Source organism: Mustela putorius, unplaced genomic scaffold (assembly GCF_011764305.1).
Source record: "Mustela putorius furo isolate JIRA1106 unplaced genomic scaffold, ASM1176430v1.1 tig00003858_pilon_pilon_pilon, whole genome shotgun sequence".
Lineage (NCBI taxonomy): Eukaryota > Metazoa > Chordata > Mammalia > Carnivora > Mustelidae > Mustela > Mustela putorius.
The window spans coordinates 14,908,037-14,927,660 of NW_025422010.1; the positions used below are offsets into that span (position 1 = coordinate 14,908,037).

The 19,624-nt window shown below is 33.9% G+C and overlaps 1 protein-coding gene across 4 annotated transcripts in view; it reads right to left on the bottom strand.

Annotated features, from left to right (window-relative positions):
- The window catches only part of SMCHD1 (structural maintenance of chromosomes flexible hinge domain containing 1), a 146,193-nt gene that overhangs the window by 50,867 nt on the left and 75,702 nt on the right, over positions 1–19,624 (bottom strand). For all 4 annotated transcript variants that reach the window (XR_006602060.1, XM_004742791.3, XM_045065413.1 and 1 more), the window contains 9 exons: positions 17,372–17,520; positions 15,773–15,861; positions 15,057–15,175; positions 12,354–12,521; positions 8,889–9,014; positions 6,437–6,516; positions 6,053–6,210; positions 4,659–4,774; positions 3,475–3,539 (listed from right to left, as the gene is read on the bottom strand). Coding sequence is in view for 3 of the 4 variants with exons in the window: in XM_004742791.3 (XP_004742848.2) it covers positions 3,475–3,539; positions 4,659–4,774; positions 6,053–6,210; positions 6,437–6,516; positions 8,889–9,014; positions 12,354–12,521; positions 15,057–15,175; positions 15,773–15,861; positions 17,372–17,520 (1,070 nt within the window). In the remaining variant the exon portion in view is untranslated. The remainder of the gene's footprint in view (positions 1–3,474; positions 3,540–4,658; positions 4,775–6,052; positions 6,211–6,436; positions 6,517–8,888; positions 9,015–12,353; positions 12,522–15,056; positions 15,176–15,772; positions 15,862–17,371; positions 17,521–19,624) is intronic.

The window sequence follows — 19,624 nt, forward strand, 5'->3', positions numbered from 1 at the left end:
TTTTGGGAAGACCAGGGAGTAGAAAACACCAGGTACCTGTGTCCCTGTCTGGAAAATACCTATACTGGCAGACTCTGTCTGATATAACTATTTTGGAACTCTGAAAGTTACTAAAAACTTGGATAGTAAGTTGCAGTTAACTTTGATCAATTTTAGCTTTTACACAGTAGTAGTTACTCATTCCCTACCTCCCGACCCATGGCCCACAGATCTATGTCCCAGGAGCAGTGTTTACAGCTTACAGGAGCCAGGGTGGGCAAAAGGACCCTATCCACCAAATACTGGGGATCTGTGCTCTGATTGCTGCTTCTGATCAGAGGAGTAAATGAAAATGCAAATAGCCATTGTTCCTGCAGTGTCCCCACTGCTGAAGTCCTCATCCTCCAGCTAAAGTAACTTCCAGGAGACAAAGAGCTAGCACTCTGTCTTTCTCCTCTTCCTTTTTAGAAACCAGAAATTAAAGGAACTGAACAACCACATGCATAGAGAAAACAAGAAAGTGACTACTCATATCCAGAGAAAGGGTCAGAAAAGACATGAGAAGACCGTAAGTTTACACCTAAGGCTGATGCATGACAAAGAGCTTATAACAATCAGAAAAACAATTAAAAAAAATTTTAAACCTAGCAAACCCTGGGTGAGGCAGAGAATCTGAATTCCAGTGCTACCACATTAATATACACAAATGTCTATTTTTTAACAAAAAGCCACAAGACAAACAGCCATTCAAAGTAAAAACATAAGTCAACTAAAATTGTTCTTCAGACACCTGATGGCAAATATACTAGACAAGGACTTAAAAAAACAAAAAACAAAACAAAACAAAACCAACCTGTCTTAAAGGTGCCTGCATGGTTTAGTGTGTTAAGATTCTGACTCTTGATTTCAGCTCAGGTCATGATCTCAGTGTTGTGATAATGGAGCTTTAAGATTCTTTCTCTCCCTCTCCTTCTGCTCCAAACCCCTAACTCAAGCACTCTTTCTCAAAACAAGAACAACACAACAACAACAAACATCTATCTTAAAAATGCTCAAAGAAGTGAAGGAAAATGTGGAGAAAATAAAAGTGATGTAGAAAAAAAAATGGAAATATCAATAAAGAAACAGAAAACCTAACAAGGAACCAAAAACAAATTTTGGAGCTGAAAAATACAGTAACTTCAGTGAAAATTTCAGTACAGGTATTCAAAGGCAGATTTAAGCAGGAAGAAAAAAGAATTAGTGAACTTGAAGATAATGAATATTATAGTCTGAGGAACAGAAAGGAAAAAGGACTGAATAAAAGGGAACAGAACCTCAGGGATCTTTGGGACACCAGCAAGGGTCCCCTCTCACCAGGGGAAGAGAGAATATTTGAAGAATGGCTGAAAATCTCCCAAGTTTGATGAAACACATGAATATAAATATTGAAGATGCTCAACAGATTCCAAGTAAAATAAATTCAAAGACACATACCAACACACATTATTATCAAATATTTAAAAGACAAAGAGAGAATATGAAAAGCAGTGAGATGAGAGAGAAGTTAATCATTACATATAAGGGATTCTCAGGAAGCTAATCAGATTTCTCATCAAATAGGCCAGGGGGGACGCAGTAGGCAATGGACCAATGTATTCAAAATGCTTCAAAACATATATACCCTCAGCCAAGAATACTATATCCAGCAAAACCAATCTTCAACAGTGAGAGGGAAATTAAGACATTCTCAGATAAACAAAAGCCAAGGGAATTCATTACCACTAGACCTGGTCTGTAAGAAATGTTCAAGGAAATACTACAAAGTGAGATGAAAGAACTGACAATAACATGAAACCACATGGAGAAACAAAGATCTCAATAAAGGTAAATTCACAGGCAATTATAAATGCTAGTATTATTATAACAATGTTTATAATTGCACCTCTTGTTTTCTACAAGATTTAAGAGACCAATATATTTGAAGAAACAAAACTTAATCTCAAAGTTAAAAGGACATTTCCCACTTCAAAGCTGTGATCACCAAGACAGCATGGTACTGGCATAAAAACAGACACACAGACCAGTGGAACAGAGTAGAGAGCCTAGATATGGACCCTCAACTCTATGGGCAAATAATCTTCGGCAAAGCAGAAAAAAATATACAGTAGAAAAAAGACAGTCTCTTCAATAAATGGTGCTGGGAAAACTGGGCAGCTATATGTAGAAGAATGAAACTTGACCATTCTCTTACACCGTACACAAAGATAAACTCAAAGTGGATAAAAGACCTCAACGTGAGACAGGAATCCATCAGAATCGTAGAGGAGAACATAGGCAGTAATCTCTTCAATATCAGCCACAGCAACTTCTTTCAAGATATGTCTCCAAAGGCAAAGGAAACAAAAGCAAAAATAAACTTTTGGGACTTCATCAAAATCAAAAGCTTCTGCACAGCAAAGGTAACAGTCAAAAAAACAGAGGCAACCCACGGAATGGGAGAAGATAATTGCAAATGACAGTACAGACAAAAGGTTGATATCCAGGATCTATAATGAACTCCTCAAACTCAACACACACAAAACAGACAAGCATATCAAAAAATGGGCAGAAGATATGAACAGAGACTTCTCCAACGAAGACATACAAATGGCTATCAGACACATGAAAAAATGTTCATCATCACTAGCCATCAGGGAGATTCAAATTAAAACCACATTGAGATATCACCTTACACCAGTTAGAATGGCCAAAATCAACAAGACAGGAAACATGTGTTGGATGGGATGTGGAGAAAGGGGAACCCTCTTACACTGCTGGTGGGAAGGCAAGTTGGTGCAGCCTCTTTGGAGAACAGTGTGGAGATTCCTCAAGAAATTAAAAATAGAACTTCCCTATGACCCTGCCATTGCACGACTGGGTATTTACCCCAAAGATACAGATGTAGTGAAAAGAAGGGCCATCTGTACCCCAATGTTTAAAAAATAAATGAAAGAAATCTTGGACATAGTTTATTCAAAGCAACCTTCATATTTTGAAGTAGAGGTCCGGAACACAGAAGCAACAATTCCAGTGAATTCAATTCAAAGTAATGTAAGTAAAAAAACTAAAAAACTAGTATATAAAAAAACTAGTTCTATTTGTTTTACACTTTATAAAAAAAAACTAGTTCAATTTGTTTTACACTTTATAACATTTAAGTTTTGAACTACAGAACTCTCCTATATAATAACATATTATAAAGTGGTCTGACAACATAACGTAATTTTTTTGGATGGCTTTCATAGTTCTTAAAGCTAATATAAAATATCACAACAGTCTTTCCCCAAATCATTTTACAAAGCTTACAAATAAAATACATATTTTCTCAAAATACTTCCTGAGAAAAATTAAGAGATATGAAGAATAATTTCTTTTCAGTCACAAATTACTTTTCCCAAGTTGAGCAAACACCATAAGCCCGAAATCACTTTGTAACAAATTATGCATAAAAATATGAAATGATTTAAGAATTACCTGAAGTAGAAGCAGACATCTTCCTTGTCATTATCTTTTATTTTATTGCAACTAAATGTTTCTGCCTAGAAAGGGAAGTAGGGGAGAAGGTGGGGAGGGAGAAATCACATTTAACATAGTATATTCAGGATGAAAACTAGTATTACCTTCACCAAATGCAAATACAGATCACATCCAGATTTACAAATACATACACATACACCTATATGTATACATTCCTACAATACAGTTTAAGGTTCAATAGTGTGATTACATGATGACATACCATTATTAAAGGGCACACAATAGATCTCCATGGTGGTGACATAGTTTTAAGTTAACTGCAGCTTAAAGGGACAGTATAAATTTAGGAAGCTAGTTTCCTAAACACATAATTGAAATGAATCATAAATCCTGAAGGGCACTGTTAAATTAAGACATTCTGATATGGTTTAGTTTTAAATTTGAGAATTATTTTAGATCTACACAGTCCAAGATGGTAGTGAAAATAGCTCCATGTGACTACTGAGCACTTGAAATATATCTGATTCAAAGAGATCTAAATACACAGGAAATTTTAAAGAACAGATAACATAAACAAATGTAAAATCTCATTTTACAATCTTTTATGTGTTTATTTAATTTATTTAATAAATTTTAAATACTGAATACATGCTGAAATGTTAATTTGATGTTAGGTTAAAACTACATTAAAATTAATTTTATTTTCTTTTTACATTTTTAATGTAGCTACTAGAAAAATATAAGTATCATGTGTGTGACATGTATTCTATTTCTATTGGACTGTGCTGCTTTAGACCCTCAAAGTGTTCTCGTCACGCTATCCTCCCTTCTCTGTCCTGTAAATCTATCAATCATATCTCTTTACTATCTCATTTACTCTATTATCTCTTAGTGGTATTCACGGCTTTTTGCCCTATGCCACTATCCTTTGGATAATTTTAAAATGTAAAATACCTTTAAAAAATTTTAAGAAATATCACAATGTAGTCTACTCTTTTTTAAAGGCATCAACACTTAATTTTGAGATAGATTCTGATATATTTTTAAAATTTCAAGTGATGAAGTAGGTTAATGTCTATTTCTCCAGCATATGCACAGTGCATTTTTACATTAAGTTACATTTAATTTTAGGTTAAATGTAAGAGCTACTTTTAACTTCTACAATGCTTTCCAGAACTCACATTTGCTGGTGGTCGGTTCCCACTGTTAGACAGCTGCCACATTTTCATGGAAATACGTGCTGGATTAATATTTTTAATGATACTGTCATCTTCAGAAATAACAGTAATCATAAAATCTGTCATGGTGAATATTAAAAAATTATTTTCTAGTTCACTTAATAGATTTGGTTAAATAATCCTATGTCTTAAAATGTACATCTTGTTTAAATATTAATGAGATTCTGAAGAAAACAAAACTTCAGTAATCAGCATTCCACAATAATCTGTCTATAAAAACATACTAGTCATGATAAACAACTCTCTTTAGTGTTACATCTCCTCCAGAAATCTAACACACACATCTTTGCTATTATTATTCCCTTGTCTTATTTTCAGTCTGCAAAGATGCAAGGCCTACTAAGCAAGACCAAAAAGGTTAGACTGTGGATACTCAGCAACCTACAGTAAAGGCAATTGGTCATAAATCCTTATGCTTTACGTATTCTGAGAACACAGTGTTTATTTTGTCTTGTGCTTTTCAACAGCATACAGCAGCTAAGCTATTATTACATATAGTATTTCCCTTATGTTTAACATTCATTAGGCACCCATATGATGGATATAATTTTTTAATCACAGGAAACAGGTCTTATCTCCTAAAACATTTAAAATTATGAGTATAAAGGCTATATATATATGTAACTTATTAAAAATGGTTTATTTTCTAATCTAAATTTTTTGGTCTGCTTGTAACTATGTATAGGTATGCATCCATTTAGGGAAATAGAGGTCTTCAAGAAAATTACCTGTAATAAATACCATTTCCTATTGACTTGGCACCTGGCCACATCCCACTAAAATTTTTTGCTTACTTAAGTGTCTCCTGCATTAGACAGAACTCACTGGAAACTGTCATATACATTATTGGAACTAAGAGCCCAATATTATAGTGCCTGGACATAGCAGATATTTAGGAATCATTTTTTGGTCTGAAATATCTTTAATCATAAATTCTGATGTGATGTATTTTCGTCCAAATTAAGTTAAGCAATCCTGGCTCTATTTGGTTGAAGATGACATTACAATCTATTTAGTAGAGCCCACAAAGTTCTTGTCATTTAGCAGTTCATGTCTTTTTTGCAGAATTTCACAATCCAATGAATGGACAAACACAAACTCAATTAGAACAGGTTCTCAGTTTATGAAGAAACTTTCAGTTTATTCTTGACCATTAAGGGAATGTAGGACATAGAGATGAAAGAAGACAAAGCTAAGTCAAATGTACTTTCTTTGCCATTTAAAAGACTATTGCAGGTTTGCTTTTTTATCATGCTGAACATCTAGGATAATTTATTACATTAATGTAAAAAGCAAATTATCATTACAAATTAATTTGAGATTTGTGACTTACTCACCAGTGAAAATACTCCCTGCTAAAAAGGAAGCATCCTTGTCATACTTAACATTGAGACGAATAGGTTTTTCAGGATCTGGAAGAATCATTAACTTAATTATAGGTCCTTCTATGATATTCTTGTTATAGATGGCTCTAACCTGCATCATATGTTCTCCTCTAATAAGGGGGAAAAAAAGAGATAAAGAAGTCAAATTACATTAATTATAACTTAAAAATTCTAAGACAGTTTATACAAAGCTTAACTCATTTAAAAAAACCTCTCTATTCCTGTTTAGTTACATTTTCTAACACTAAATAGAAGGCTAATTATTACTCTTAACTTCAAGGAATAAGAAAAATCAATCTCTGTAATACTAATAACTATCAAACTTTTGGTTCTTACCTAGGAGCATAAACACTGAACACTCCCAAATTAGCCCTGCCCCTTTCATCTGTTTTATGCTGTTGGTTTGAAGGAGTGAGCTAAAAACAAAACAAAACAAAACAGTTAATTAGAAAATTCTAGAGATCGATTTCTTTTCCTCTATTACGATGTTCTTTTCTTCCAATACTATTTTAAAAATTATATTTGCACATACTTCTATAATCTTTAATTTCCTAATCTGAACTAGAGAAATAATGTAATTATTTACATATTGAGTAATTACATAACACATTTATAGTAATTGTAATATTTATAATTTATATATTTTTATATTCATATATTGTTATTTATCTATCATTATATTATATTATATATTATATGTAATTTATAATTTATACTATATGTAATTATAGTAATTACATTACTCATTTATAAATAATTACATAAATAATATGATTATTTACACATTGAGTAATTATATAACTCAAAGGACAATCATCACTCAGCTTCATCAATTAAACTACAATTTGGTGTATTTCAGTTTTTAAGAAATACACCAAAGTTCACTCTTTCAATAACACTGGTATTTCAAGTGAGGTTTGGTTATACAAACACTGAAGCTATGTTCTAAAACTGGGGATTGTGGGGAATGGCACAGGTGAAATAAACATAAATATACATTTAAGTCAAGAAATCATAATACCATGCCCATTTTTATTTCATCTTTCTCTTTACTTTTACTCAGATATGCTCCTTCTATCTCTGTTGCAGTGTGACCCTCTTAGAGAAAACCAAGCTCACTTTCAAATAATTAAGAATCAATGGTACTAATCATCAGTTAGAAGAATCTCTCAGTCTTCTACAAATGCTTCTCTAGAAACTAGAATAATATTCTTTTTTGTGGTAGAAAATAATCAGTTTAACTCTTCTAGAAGCAAACAATAAGAACAAAAGTGAATTTGTAAACAGTTGTAGCAGAGTATCAGACTCTCTCCTAAGCCTAATTCCCATTTCTGCTTAATAGAACCTAAAAAATAGGTAATTATGCCACACGCAAACAAACAAAAAGCAAAAGGCAAAAGTGAGTAATCAAAATGACAGAATAAAAAATCCTATATTTGTACCTATCCTATCTATCCTCTCGTCTCTCAATGTGTCTTTTGCAAAGTATTTCTTCCATCTGGGTCATAAATTCTTGTTACCAAGGCAGAGAAGCAAGCCTTCTATTTCAGGTTAAATAGCAAGCAATATCATTGTCTTTTTTTTTTTTTTAAAACAGACTTTAAGATGTCTGATCCTGATTACTATGAAAACAAGTCCATGTGGATTACAAGCTATCTTTGGCACCTTAATCTTCCATACGACATTTAAGATCAACTTGTCAGGTCCTGGAAATCCCTTTTAGAATTCTTACTGAACTAATGGATTACTTTTAAAGAACTGCATATTTACATAATATCAACTGTTTTCATCCACTGAAATTATAAAATGTTCGTAGAAGCATACTTAAGCCTAGCTGAATATAACCCCAGGGAATTCTGTGTTACCTGGGAACAACCTGACTGGGACAAATTAATTTCCTTCAACAAGACAAACTGTGTCAAAACATAACTTTGCAATGGGCAGCTTCTCTCATTTCCCCTCACAGGAAGGCCCTCCAATTCTGTATGAGGCACCCAAAGTCCCCACTAGAACCTCAACAGCTGGCTACCCCAGTGCTCATGTAAACAGGTAGTAATCTTGGACTTCTTAGTATCAAGCAGTATGTTTGCCCCCAAATGTTACATGGCCATATTCACACTTGCCCCATACTCCAGAATACAAGTCAGTTTAAGTCTAGCAGCTTTGCTCAGGTCCTGGTAGCTCTCAATAAGATATGTTAGAAGAAAAGTATTCACATAACTTTTCTTTTAACTTTTACCCTTAACTTGTAAGTTTCCCAAATAATACCTGTTCCTTAACCCATCCTGCAGGTCATTCATTATATTTGTCTTTACTCATCTTCTCAGTATTATCTATTCATCCTAATCTGAAATCCAAATATTATTAGTATTGTAGAATAACCACTCAATCATAATTGTAGGTTGTTGCCCCTTGTTACACTGCTTAAAAGATATAAACTTGACTTCCTCAAAATAATTATGAAAATTTTTTAAGATTTAAAATAAGCAATAATAAAGGTTATAGAAGACTGTATTTTAAAAAATATGACATCTAGGGGCGCCTGGGTGGCTCAGTGGTTTAAAGCCTCTGCCTTTGGCTCAGGTCATGATCCCAGAGTCCTGGGATTGAGCCCTACATCGGGCTCTCTGCTCGGCAGAGAGCCTGCTTCCTCCTCTCTCTCTGCCTGCCTCTCTGCCTACTTGTGATCTCTGTCTGTCAAAAAATATGACATCTAACAACATTATCATGACAATGAAACCCAAAATTCTAGGTGGATGAAAATTATGTAAAGGATGTTTAAACTTACCTTTAAATTATTGGCTTTCATGAGACTTATTTTAACCTGTGATACAGGTGCTGGATTATCCCACTGGTCACAAAGTTGAACAATGAGTGGATTCTGTAGTTCTCTTCCATTAATCACTGGAATGGACTAAAATAAAAATATTTTAAGAAGTACTTAAACAAATCTGTCTAATGATGTAATTACTACTTGTACACTTATTAAATGATTATTTAATTTATCTCTGTTCTAGTTAAAAACAGCTTCTTTCACCAATTAAACTTTTGAAAGTCAATTATATTGTTACAAGTGATCATCTCTTACAGAAATTATCAACAATATAATAAAGGAGGGAAAGCCTTTGACATTACTAGCTTCTAACACATTCCTGAAAGTTATATATCAGAACGACTTCGAAGGAAGTAAAGTTTATCTGAGGTTCTCAGATGTAGTATTGGCTGTTTATAGTTTATCTCTTCTGTCAATTGTCAGCACTCTACCACAGCTTTCTACTGCTCCTTAAATAGACTAGTCGCTGATAATCTTCACTGTCTAACTTGTTTAAAACACCTCTTGTTTTTTCCTTCATTTATGTAAGGCTTATTTAATTCTGGGAATCTGCCTGTTGACCTTATTAATACTGAACATATCAAAGGAAACACATTGTCTAGCAAGAAACCTGATAAAAGTTCCAATCTAATGGGTCAGATTTTAAAAGTTAAAAAAAAGAAAAGAAGATGGTAGAGAACAGACCAGCGATAAGGTAAAGCTGATTTATCATCTCTCTCCTATCAATAATGTTCCCTCTACTTCCTCCAATCTCCACTTTACTGGAGGTAGTTGATTACCAAATAATGTTAGGAGGTTGCTAAAAATGGGGAAAAAATTAAAAATGTATTTCAGATAGGACTTGATTTTTTTAAAAAGATACCCTTGAGACTAGTTTGATTAAAATGCTTGACCATCACAAAGTTTACATGGCTATAGCTGACTATATTCCAATCTGCTGAAGTTTATTAAAAGCCTGAATTTAAAAAATTGATGACAGCTTCCAAATGCAAACATATCATTGTACTTTACTCCTAATCACATTAATTGTCTACCCATCAAACAGTATCTACTTTAAAGAATATTCTTTAATAAACAATCTGTAGCCTTAGCTCTTAGTTGTAAAATTATCTGGGAAAAAGTGGAAAAAATCAGTATCCAAAATCAAATGTTTATAAATACAAATCTGCCCTTTGAAAGGGCATTACATTAGTACTGGCATGTAGTTTAATGTTTCAGGATTTGTTTCTTCATTTATAAAATAAGAATGATAACAATATATCATGTAAAGATTAAAGAGAGAGTAGATGTGTATGTTAATATAACATTTACATATTTTTTTCCACTTATGTTAGTGTTAAATCGGTTCCCTTTATCCACTTCAGATCCTGTTGGAGGAAGGTAGGTCAAGAATTAATTAGGAAATTTTAGAAATCTTATATATTCAATGATACTTTTACAGCCTTATCTACATATAATGATATCTCTAACAAAGTGAGAAATCAGTTTGTTTTAAAAACTTCTGGATTTCTATGGTATCTGCAAATCAATCTAATATGAAATTTAAGTTAAGCTGTCATTATTTTTTACATTCTCCAACACAAAGTCATATTAAAAGATGAACATGCCAACATTTTTTCCACCTCAAAATTTAACAATTATTTCATAACACAGTAAACCAACAAATCCTTTATTGACATCACTGGGCACAAAGAATATATTAACTTATATGGTATAAATGCTCCCAGATAAAAATAAGTGCACTGGCTTTTTAGTAAAACTTCTCAGTCAAGACAGTATTACAGAAAAAAAAATTTAAAGCTCACAGTCTTCACTTGTTTATCTTAAACTCACAAATTAAAAAGAGCAATCTCTTAATTAATTGATTAATTAATTAATCTTAATTTTTTCCCCATTTTTAGCAACCTCCTAACATTATTTGGTAATCAACTACCTCCAGTAAAGTGGAGATTGGAGGAAGTAGAGGGAACATTATTGATAGGAGAGAGATGATAAATAAACATAAACTTTCCTTAGAGGATCTGCTCCTTTAACAGTATAATTTCACCCATTATCACAGTGATATAAGCTCATTTTCCTTTAGGAAATAATGTAAGCTATGGGGCGCCTAGGTGGCTCAGTGGGTTAAGCCTCTGCCTTCAGCTTGGGTGATGATCTCAGGGTCTCGGGATCGAGTCCTGTGTTGGGCTCTCTGCTGAGCAGAGAGCCTGCCCCCCCCCCACTCTCTGCGTGCCTCTCTACCAACTTGTGATCTCTCTTTGTCAAATAAATAAAATCTTTCAAATAAATAAATAAGTTATCAGAAAAAAAAATAATGTAAGCTATCATATCAATAGGTAAAGCCCTGTTAGACCAAAACTGAATACAACATCTAAACATTTTAAAATCAGAATTCTAAACATTTAGTTAAAACTCAACATATTTAACAGACATTTCCAAAATCAGTATTTAAGATTTAACTACCTGCATAAGAAGGTATACCAAGGTTTTATGCATATAATTACTTGGTATCTAATATGCTTTTTCAAACTCCAGAGAAAATATTTAAGACAGTACGACAGAACAATGAAACAAAATTGGGAAAAAATAGTAACTGCTGAAACTTGGGGTTCACTATGCTATTTTCACTTTTACAAATTTGAAAATTCCTATAATACATTTTTTAAAAAATTTTTTGAAGATTTTATTTGAGAGAGAGAGAGAAAGTAAGAGAGAGCATAAAGCAGGAGGTGTGGCTGAGGGAGAGGGAGAAGCAGGCTCCCCAGTGAGCAGGAAGCCAGACATAGGGCTTGATCCCAGGACCCTGGGATCATGATTTGAGCTGAAGGCAGACGCTTAACTGACTGAGCCACCCAGCTGTCTCTGTAATAAAATTTTTAAGGTGTCAATTATTGCAGCATTTAAAACATTTTTTTAAAATTTTAATTCCAGTAAAATTAACAGTTATATTAGTTTCAGATATACAATATAGTGATTAAACACTTCTTTATATTACATAGTGCTCACCACAATGTTATTACACTATTTTTTAACAAATGAGAACACAAGTGATAAATTAAATAATGAAGTATTAAAAATCGTATTACTGGGCGCCTGGGTGGCTAGGTTGGTTGAGCAACTGCCTTTGGCTCGGGTCACAGTCCCAGAGTCCCGGAATCGAGTCCCACATCCGGCTCCCAACTCCACGGGGAGTCTGCTTCTCCCTCTGACCTTCTCGCCTCTCATGCTCTCTCTCACTGTCTCTCTCTCAAATAAATAAATAAAATCTTAAAAATAAAATAAAAATCGTATTACTTTGTCCTTTTATTATTATTGCTACTTGTTATTATTTCAACAATATATCTATTCTGATCCACTCATAATCTGAAAGTAATAAGTCATGTGACAGTAAATTCTTTCAAACAAGGCAGAGTCACTTACCTCCTTTAAGTCTGGCCAGTCTATAAGGAGAAGCTTTGCTGGTGGTCCAGAAATTAGCTGCACTCGAATAAAGTCAGAAAATTCACGCCAGGTAAAACAAAGATCCTTATTTCCAGGAGGGCCTGGAATAAATTTGATGCCTTTTACACTTATACTTTGTGTATTTTCCTAGTGATGAAAGGTACATCAAGAAAAGATAGAGTATTATGCTTAATTTTTTAAAAAGGCAAGAAAATGTCATTTACCCAACTGTATATAGACATGTCTCTGCATAAAACGATAACAAGTAACTTGCACACATACCAATACTGGCACATTATGAAATTCATTTCCTTTAGAAGAGAAATTGAATTTCTTTTTTATGAGGGAGACATCTAAAAGGTTCTGGCTAAGTCCTTTTTATTCTTTCCTAATTTCCCTCTCATTTACATGGTCTCCTTTTTACTCCCCAACAGCAAAGCAAGTGCTTGCCAAATACCCTTTGCACTTGTTCTTTCCTGATCTTTGCAAAATTCTTTACCAATCTACATGGCCTTTAAGTCTCCCATATAGGATACCCTGATCAGAGGGGTATTCTCTGTCCACTCTATACAATGGCACTGTTTCCATTACCCCATTTTATTTTTCGCACTCATTTCTGATCACTATTCCCATTATAAGGTGATCTCCAAGAAGGCAGAGGCTTCAATTTGTTACTGCTCAATCTCTGTTTCAAATCTTATTAATGCAGATCAATGAAACTAGCCTGATGCATTCATATAAACCAATTCCATATGGGCAGGAGCACTACACCATTCACATTCCAACAATTACCCTTAATAATTTTGTCATCTTAAAGTCCTGTGGGTACTTATCCATTCTATCAGATTTTAAAAATCAGTTAAAATTTCATGTTTTATATTCTCAAACAACTGTTTGTAGAACATTTTCTGTATAAAGACATTGCAAAAATAATTCAAATTAATTTCCACCCAACCCCAATGGGCACAGAATTTTTTAATATTTGGAAAACAAACTAAATATTAGTAAAACAGGGATGCCTGGGTGGCTCAGTAAAGCCTCTGCCTACGGCTCATGATCCCAGGTCCTGGGATCCAGCTCCACATCGGGCTCTCTGCTCAATGGAGAGCCTGCTTCCCCCTCTCTCTCTGCCTGCTTCTCTGCCTACTTGTGATCTCTGTCAAATAAATAAATAAATAGTTTTAAAACAGAAGGCTCCATTTTCTTTCTGCAGAGACTGGGGAAAGTGTTTGCAAGTGGGTCAAGATAGTATCTATCTGTTGTAAAATGACACTAGGAAGAAAGTAAGTCACCTTGGCTGAGAATAATGAGCTTTGGGAGGATAAAGGTGTGAGATAATGCTTCGGTATAATATTTAAGGATATTTTAGGGCATACTGAGGAAACGGAAGTCTCAACTGATAGTATAAAATGCGTATAGTATATAAACAAAAAAACTATGTATAGTATAAAAACAAAAAAACTAAAAAAAAAAAAAACACGATGAGAGTGGCTTGCTTGAGAATGACAGAAAAGGATGTGGGAACAGAATACACACAACTCTTCCAAGGAGTTATACTGTAGAAAGAGAAATAGAGCAATAGAGGGATGGGGAATTAGGGCCAAAAGGATGTTTTGGCTGGGATGGGGGGGCAGGTAATTTGTTTTTTAAGGTAAGAGATACAACAGCTTGTTTACATGCTGATTGGAATCTAACAGATGGGGAAAGTTGAAAATGCAGGATGCCAGGCTACAATTTAGGAGAAATTATTGAATGAGGATGGGTATCTGTGCTTCAAGTAAAGATTGTTCATGCATAACGGCAGAAACATAGTTATCTTCTGATTTAGACAAACATAGGGTGAAGATAAATAATGGAAGGACCTGAAAGTCAAACATTAAAACCTTATCTCTGTAAAGTAAACAAAACATCATGAAAAGTTCTTCAGTACTGTTAAGATACAGTAAGCTGTGTTGAACACATTTATGAAAATAGAAACTCTAGCAAGGAAGGGCAACAAAGAGGCTACTCTTGTGATTACTTCGACAAGTTAGAAACTATAATGGAGGCTCTAAAAGGAATAAGAGTTTTAAAAAAGCATTAAATGCTCTAAGTGGATTCAACTTTATCTGTCCTTGGAATTTCTACTCTTTCATCTGCTCTGGTCTGGAAGGTTCCTTAAAGGTCCAACTCAAAACATTTTTTTCCCCAAAATTTGCCTTTGATCTCTCCAAGCAGAATACATTGTACATGCTTGCTTCTTTTTTAAAATGAAATAATTCCACTGCAGTTCTTATTTTTCAAGCTAATCTCAATTAACTGCAAACCCGCCCAATTAGTTTTTTCCCTAGCATATACTATTTAATGCAGGATGTAAGCACTAAGAAATTTTATTTAAGAAAAACTACTTCTATATACATATTAAAATATTTATGGATAAAATGTTATAATGTATGGAATTCACTTCAAAATTATACAGGAAAGGGGAAAGTGATGATTATTGAGACTGAGTGATGAGAACATGGGAATTATTCACGCTATTCAATTTTTTGTGTACATTTGGTCATTACAAAACCTTTATGGCGCCGTTCATGATTTTGCATTGTAAACACCAAAATCAAACTTTTTTTAGTTTAGTTTTTCCCAAATTTTGTTAATTGTAAAACAATGGTATAAGCCAACTGCCATGAAAAGAAGCCATACCTGAAAGGTAGTTTTCAAATGAGAGCTATCAAGTCCAATCCCAGCAATTCCCAAGGCAGATAAAGAACTTGGTGAAAATGCCTGTATCTGATTTCCATACTGATCTGTAACTATTACAACTACATAAAAAAGGATAGTTTAAAACTAAAGTTATCTTTTGGTAAAAGATATAAACATCTATAAATACATTTGAACATTTAAAATTATATTTAGAAAACCATTAACTTTGTTCTCTTATGTACTATTTTGTAAGAAGTAATAATACTAGCTTCTTTTATAATCACCAAAAAAAAAAATCAAGACTCTACTTAAGTACATTTCTCATTATATATTTAACGTGGTGTTGACGTTAATCAGATTTTTTACCATCAAATTTTGAAGAAAATAACTTAGCATTATGTAATATTCTAGGTATAAGAAAAATAATCCACTAATTGATATGAATCCATTCATACACTTACTTTACACTTGTAATATTAAATATTATTACTTCTAACAAAAGCCAATTTTTCCATGAAATTATTTTTGCCAAACTGATTTTAAAATTATGTCAGTCTAGGCAAAGACAATGAAATACAGCCATCTTTTCCAACATTGAGTTTTAAAACAGTAAGTATACATAAATAAAAGCTTTCCTTTCAGATCACATATGCCAAAGCACAAATGTAAGCACACATTATAGAAGTATTTTAAAGAAAAAAGCAGATCATACTAACCTATTTCTCCTTGAAGCTCTTGGCCCATCTGTATTGTTTTTCCTCCTTTTAACTCACATTTTAGATGTTTAGGTTCATCAGGAAGTGGTCTGAAATGAGTTAGCAAGTTAAAAGGCTTTAGTTACACCACTGATTGTGAAATTATGTGAGAAAAATATGCTAAAGAATAACATATATAGGGGTGCCTGGGTGGCTCAGTGGGTTAAAGCCTCTGCCTTCAGCTCAGGTCATGATCTTAAGGCCCTGGGATGGAGCCCCACATCAAGGTCTCTGCTCAGTGGGGAGCCTGCTTCCCCCCCCACCTCTCTGCCTCCCTCTCTGCCTACTTGTGATCTCCATCAAATAGATAAATAAAATCTCTTTTAAAAAATAACATATATGTATTTAAGACTTGTTTTTTAAAACTTAAATATAACACTCCTCCAAATACCTCAATTTATAGAACATCACACTATTATCCCAAATGGAAACAGAAAAGATAGCTTACAAAGAAGTGTTCATATCATCTATGCTAGATAAAAGGAATTAGGACAAGAGAACTGAGAAAGAAAAAGCGGGTAAGGGGTGCCTGGGTGGCTCAGTGAGTTAAAGCCTCCGTCTTTAGCTCAGGTCATGATCCCAGGGTCCTGGGATCAAGCCCCGCATCGGGCTCTCTGCTCAGCAGGCATCCTGCTTCCCCTCACCCCCCACTCCATCTCTCCCTGCCTCCTTGTGATCTGTCAAATAAATAAATAAAATCTTTTAAAAAAAGAGGGGGTGGGTCAGTAAGAATAATTCATCATCAAGAGATCTGGCTGTGCATAGAGAGTAGTCAATATAAAAATTTTATCTCAGAGGTGCCTGAATGGCTCAGTTGGCTGAGTGACCAACTCTTGACTTCAGCTAGGTTATGAACTTGGGATTGTGAGATCAAACCCCACATATGGTTCTGGGCTGGGTGTGGAGCCTGACTAGGATTCTCTTCACTCTCTCTCTCTCTACCCCTCCCCGCATGTTCTACCTCTCAAAAACAAAACAAAAAGCCTGGGAATACTATGAAAATGGATGGAAGAATTCAAATGAATGAGGTTACTGGAACAGGTGAGCAAAGAACTGATAGGCCAGGGTGAAAGATTTATATATATATTTATGTAAGTCTCTTCTCTCAGTAATGCATATTAGGTTTGTTTGGACTCAGGTTTAAAAATCATCACTAAGTAATGAAAGAATTATTCCTTGTGAACACCATATTCACTGATCACACTCTTCTGTGTTTTTCGTCTGTCATTTTACAGGCATTTTCACTACTGCTTGCAGTAGGAGGGCTTTCCTTTAATGACAGATCTAGCTCTCACAGATACCAGAGAGTTTATTAAGCACAAGGTACATAAAATAATAAAATACTTAGAAAGGAACTTAACCAAAAAAAAGTGAAAGATTGGTGAATTAATCACTATCTCCAGTGAAGTTTTATTTCAAAGACAACCTACTATATTTCATAGAAATTACAATTATTTTCTACATTAAAAACAACTTTCACTAGCGTGCTTTGGAGAAACACCTTTTTTGTCATAATATGCCAAATTTTGAAATATTTCAAAATAGAATATGTTCACCAACCTTACTGTAAATGCACTTTCCAAAGACACATGATCATCTTGGAATGAAACCTGGCAATACCGCATATCTTTCACAGATGTTGGTACTTGTACATCAGGAAGGAGACCCTGTAGCAAGTGTTCTTTGTTAATCTCAGGAGTCCAATTAACCTAAAAGAAAAATTATATTACCTAATAAAAACATAAAGTTTAGTCCAATGTCCCCCTACTGCCACTTACCTTACTGAAGATCAAAGTTATAAATTTAACCATCTCCAAAGAAAAAGTTCGTTTATGAACAAAAATCGTGGTCGTTCATATATTAATAAGATTAAGAAGTTTCTTCCTTTCTAAAGAGTCCACTGAAAAACCAGCAGAAGTAATAAATCAATTCAGTGAAGTGGCAGGATATACCCAGAAATTGGTAGTATTTCTATATGCAAATAACAAAGTATAGAAAGAGAAATTTTAAAAGCACCATTTGCAACTACACCAAAAAGAATAAAACACTAGAAATAAACTTAACCAAAGAGATGAAAGACCTAAACTCCAAAAACCATAAAACTCTGATGAAGGAAATTAAAGAGGACACAAACAAATGCAAGGATGAAGTAGAAAAATTCATATTGTTAAAATGTTCTATTATCCAAAGAAATTTACAGATTTAATGCATACCCTACCACAATACCAACAACATTTTCTATAGAACTAATAACACTAAAATTTGTAATGGTACCACAGAAGATCTGGAGTAGCCAAAATAATCCTGGGAAGGAACAAAAAGGCTGGAGGTATTACAAATACCAGATATTAAGAAATACTACAAAGCTACAGTAATCCAAATAGTATGGTACTGGTACAAAAATAAATACATAGATCAATGGAACAGAATAAAGACCCCAGAAATAAACCCATGATTATATAATCAGTGAAAAGGAGATGAGGATATACAATGCGGAAAGATAATCTTTTCAATAAATGGTGCTGGGAAAACTGGAGAGCTACACGTAAAATAATGAAACTAGACTTTTTTTTTTTAAAACTGGACCATTTTCTAATGCCATACACAAAAATAAACTCAAAATGGATTAAAGACCTAAATTGAGACCTGAAACCATAAAAAGAGAACACAGGCAGTAATTTCTCTGACATTGGCCAAAGCAACATATTACTAGATATGTGTACTAAGACATGGGAAACAAAAGCAAAAATAAACTATTGGACATCAAAATAGAAAGATTTTGCAAAGCAAAGGAAACTATCAACAAAACAAAAAGACAACATACTGAGTAAGAGAGGAAATCTACAAATTACATACCTGATAAATGGTTAGTATCCAAAATATATAAAGAATACATAAGAATCACCCAAAAAACCCGGGTCTGATTAAAAAACAGGCATCAGACCTGAATATACCTCTCTCCAAAGAAGACGCAAATAGCCAAGAGACATAGGAAAAGACGTTCAACATCATTCATCATCAAGGAAATGCAAAATCAAAACCACAAGAAGGTATCACTCACTCTACACTTGTCAGAATGACTAAAATAAAAAGCACAAGTTATAACAAGTGCTGCCAAGTATATGGAGAAAAAGGAATCCTTGTGCACAGTCGGTGAGAATGTAAATTGGTGCAGCCATCGCAAAAGACCAGTATGACAATTCCTCAAAAAATTAACAAAATACTATATGATCTCATAATTCCATTACTGGGTATTTACAAAAAAAAAAAGAAACACTAATTTGAAAAAATACGCACCCTAGGTTTACTGCAAGATTATTTACTATAGCCGGGACATGGAAGCAACCTAAGTATCCATCAATAGACAAATGACAAGGAAAATCTGGTGTATATATACAACAGCTATATGATACAGCTATAAAAAAGGATGAGATTATGCCATTTGAGACATGGATGGACCTGGAGAGTTTAATACTAAGTGAAATAAGTCAGACTGAGAAAGAAAAATGTGATCACACTCATAACCTAAAAAAACATGATCACACTCATAAATAGAACCTTAAAAAAAAAAAAAAAACCCACAAAACCCCAACCAAATGAATAAACAAAAAGCAGAATCAGGGGTCTGGGTGGCTTAGTTGGTTAGGTGTTTGACTCTTGATTTCACCTCAGATTGCGATCTTAGGGTCATGAGATCGAGCCTCACGCTTACTGCACGAATGTGGAACCTGCTTAAGATTCTCGGGGCGTGTGGGTGGCTCAGTGGGTTAAGTCTCTGCCTTCGGCTCAGGTCATGATCCCAGGGTCCTGGGA